Below are 3,831 nucleotides of genomic sequence, written 5' to 3' on the forward strand. Positions count from 1 at the left end.
CCGCCTTGGCCCACGGCCCCACTGGCTGCTGGCCCAGCTGCCCGCCTCCCCCTGGGGGCCAGGGAAGTCTCCTCTGTTTACCCCGTGTTGTGGTGTCTCTGGCACGGGCAGGCAGGGTGGGGATGGAGGGGCCCCACCTCCCATGTCTGTGTTCCAGCTCGCCCCTGCCCCCATCCTGGGGCCCTGGGGCTCGGGACCCCTGGGCCTCCCTTCTGTCTGCCTCTCCCACCTTGGTTGGGCCTCCTCAGGGTCCTGGGAAATGGGGCCACAGGGACCCAGGCAGGTGGTGGCAGGGGCTCAGGGTGGGATGAGTGTGGGCCCAAGGTGTTTGGAAGCCCAGGAGGGAAGACCGAGGTCAGAGGAGCCAGGGGCCGTGGGGAGCTGGCTGCTCTTCCGAGTTCCTCTCCAGTCCCAGACCCCATTCGGCAGCCAGGGAAGGAAGGGGAGGAGGGTGGCGGGGAGCTGGCTCCAGCCCCAGGACACACCGAGGAAATTAGTTTGTCTCTGTGCTTGTCAGTGTGTGAACCTCCCCCGGGCCCTCAATCCCAGGCCTCGCCCCTCTCCTTCCCTTTCTCACCGCTGACACGGCTTCAGCCCTTTCCGGCCCCCCCACGCCACCCCCCTGCCTCTCCCTAGGACTGGCAAGGACTCTGCCCTGCCTCCTCCATGCCTTCCAGACCCTTCCTCAGCCGTTCTCTCCAGATGCCTCAGTGTCTTCCCTGCTCCGACCAGCAGAGCCCTTCCTTGGGGTGTCAGTGGATACCCGTATGTCTCCTGACCCTGCAGACAGCTGACACCCACCCAGCATGTCCAGGGCGAACGAGGCAGCCCTGTCTCCCTGGCCAGAAAACCAGCCTCCCTTCTGCTACCCCTCTAGTTTCTGACCCCACTTCTCTCCTGCCTACCCCTGCCAAATTTCTACACCCTCTGCCTCCACTTCCTCTCCACCTCCTCACTCCTTAACCCCCGGCAATCTGGCCTCCCGTTCGCTGCAGTGGCTGCTCTCCAGGGCCGGCGGAGGCAGCCTCCGCGCCACTCAGTCACCTCTTGGCCAGCCTGTCCTCACTCACTCTCCCAATTGTGACTCTGTTTTGCAGCTACACTGTCAAGCTCTGCAGCCTCCTGGGCTCCTCTCCTGGCCTCCTCTACTTCTGCCTTGCCTTCGGCACCTCCTCTTGCTATCCACCTGCCCCTGGGCAGTCTTCAGGGCCTGGCTGAGTGCCCACTGCGGCCTTTCTCTCTCTGCATCTCTCAGCAGCGCTTCATCTGCCGCCTTCCTGCCAGTGGCAGCTGGTCGGAGAGGTGTGGTGTGGACACCAAGCCAGTAGCAGGGCAGACCTGCAGTAGACACTCCTTCTCAGAGCCACTGCTCTGCCCACCCCTCCCCATGGTCCTCTCCTTTCTGCAGCTGAACTACCTGGGCCCCCCTTTCAATGAGCCTGACTTCAACCCACCGCGGCTAGGGGCTGAGACCCTGCCCCGGGCCACCGTCAACTTCGACGTGTGGCGCAGCCTCAACGACAAACTGCGGCTGACCCAGAACTACGAGGCTTACAGCCACCTTCTGTGCTACCTGCGTGGCCTCAACCGCCAGGCCGCCACAGCCGAGCTGCGCCGGGGCCTGGCCCACTTCTGCACCAGCCTCCAGGGCCTGCTGGGCAGCATCGCGGGTGTCATGGCTGCCCTAGGCTACCCGCTACCCCAGCCCCTGCCTGGGACAGAACCCGCCTGGGTCCCCGGCCCTGCCCACAGCGACTTCCTCCAGAAGATGGACGACTTCTGGCTGCTGAAGGAGCTGCAGACCTGGCTGTGGCGCTCGGCCAAGGACTTCAACTGGCTCAAGAAGAAGATGCAGCCACCAGCAGCGGCAGTCACCCTGCGCCTGGAGGCCCCCTCCTTCTGATCGCAGCCTGGCTGCCCCTCCCAAACCTGTAACTGCCAACACCTGTTGAGCCAGGAGATGGATGCCATGAGCCTCGGGGGCTTCCCTGGGTGTGATGCAGTGGCCTGGTCCCACGCCCGCCCCCACCTCCCGAAGTCCTGCAGGTCTGGGAAAGAGGTGCAATAGCCCCATCCCATGCCCACAGGAAGTACTGCTTACAGGAGCCCTGTGTGGGCTCAGTTGGCGCCAAGGCCTCACACCCTGGCTTCCTGCCACTGCCACCCACACCACCCAGCTCCTCTGGCGCATGTCCTGGAAGTGTGACAGCAGCACTGGGACCGGGGCTGCCACAGCAAGTGCCTTCTAGGGGGGAAGCCTTTTGGCGGCTTCCTCTCCTTGGAAACGGGTGGTTTCCCTATTCTGAAGCCCTTCCACAGGTCCAGCTCAGGAAGCAAACACGGTGGCTGGCAAGACTGAGCAGAAAGAGGGGTGGGGTAAAAGCTGCAGATCGGGCCGGATGGGGTCAGCCTGGAGGTGGCCTGCCCCCAGAGCGATGTTGCAGAGGGGCAAGGCAGACTGGATCCAGAGGCCACCGAGGTAGCCAGTGGCCCCCAGTAGCACAGCCAGTCATAAGGAGCAGCAGGGCCATGCCTGGAGGGGTCCACCAGCAGGCATTGGGTGCCAGCTCATTCCCTTGTCTCAGGCTGGGGAGGGCCACTGTGGCCACAGCCACAGGATTTCCTGAAAGTTTACATTGCAGTAGCATTTGGGGGCGTGGGGGCAGTTCCCCCTGGCCCTGCCCCCAGCTCCACCCACTCATGACTCTTAAGTTTGTGGTATTAATATTTATTTATTTGGAGATGTTATTTATTAGATGGTATTTATTGCAGAATTTCTATTCTTGTATTAACAAATAAAATGCTTTCCCCAGAACCTCCTCTCTGGTCTGACATTTCCCCTCCCCTCCCTGTCTCTAGAGAGGGTCCACTTAGACGAGACCTCGTCCTTCCCCCCAGGGAGCCCATGGCTCTGACCCCAAACGGCCTGTAGGTGTCCCTTCCCTTCCTCCACCCTGCCTCTGCTCTGTCCTCCTCACCCTCCCCTCCACCAATAACGTCATAGCCTCACAGGTCTGCTCCTTGCTCTGACCACCACTTCTCCAGCTGAGCAGAGTTGATTATCCGCTCCTGTGGGGCCCACTCCAAGCAGCTAGACGCTGGGCACTTGGTTCCCAGGGACCCCATCTGCCACTGCCCACGGGGGACCCAAGACCAGTACCCCTCAATGTCTAAGGACCAATCTCAGCTAGACCTCCACCTGCCTTCTCCAATGGAAGGAAGTACGAGGGGACCTTCAAAGGTTCCTGCCAGAGTACCATTGTCTTTCATTCTATTTCTCCACAGCCTTGTGAAGGCTCCTTGGATACTTATAACCAAATCCGCTCACACGCCTAAACGGTTCTCACCCACTTGATTCTGACTCACGGACAGGTAACTGCCCTGCAGGATTTCTGAGGCAGCAAGTCCTTATGGGAGCGGACAGACTCCTCTTCCTCTCTCAGAGCTGGGGGTGGGTTCCAACTGCCAGCCTTTCCAGTGTCTAAACCACTGTGTCACCAGGGTGCCACACCTAGAACGCACGTGGGTCCCACCAGCTATTTGAGGCATTCTAGTTACACAATGGGTAAACGAGGGGGTCATCTGCCCTAGGTAGTCCTGGGTGTTTAACTAGCACCTCCTCCTGGGGACTGCGCCTTAAGTCAAGGAAGTAACAAACCAGCTGGGGTCAGCTGGTTCATTGCTACTTTCAAGACCTGGAGTAACCATCCACCCTAGACTGCCCTGAGCAGGAAGACACAAGTCGAGAGCCAGCTGGGCTCCTGCCTTTACCAAAGCTGACCACCCGCCTGGGGAGAAATGACCAGCTTTCCTGAAACAAGAATTAAAGCC

At 60.6% G+C, this 3,831-nt stretch overlaps 1 protein-coding gene across 1 annotated transcript; it reads left to right on the plus strand.

The window, feature by feature from the left end:
* The first annotated feature begins 82 nt into the window (after positions 1-82).
* CLCF1 (cardiotrophin like cytokine factor 1) lies at positions 83-2,805 on the plus strand. Its single transcript, XM_045297322.1, has one exon. The coding sequence runs from the start codon at positions 1,388-1,390 to the stop codon at positions 1,901-1,903; it is 516 nt and encodes a 171-aa protein (XP_045153257.1). The 5' UTR covers positions 83-1,387; the 3' UTR covers positions 1,904-2,805.
* Positions 2,806-3,831: the final 1,026 nt, after the last annotated feature.

Source organism: Echinops telfairi, unplaced genomic scaffold (genome assembly GCF_000313985.2).
Source record: "Echinops telfairi isolate 266 unplaced genomic scaffold, ASM31398v2 ScPeMD7_7417;HRSCAF=8455, whole genome shotgun sequence".
In the NCBI taxonomy this organism is placed as follows: Eukaryota; Metazoa; Chordata; class Mammalia; order Afrosoricida; family Tenrecidae; genus Echinops; species Echinops telfairi.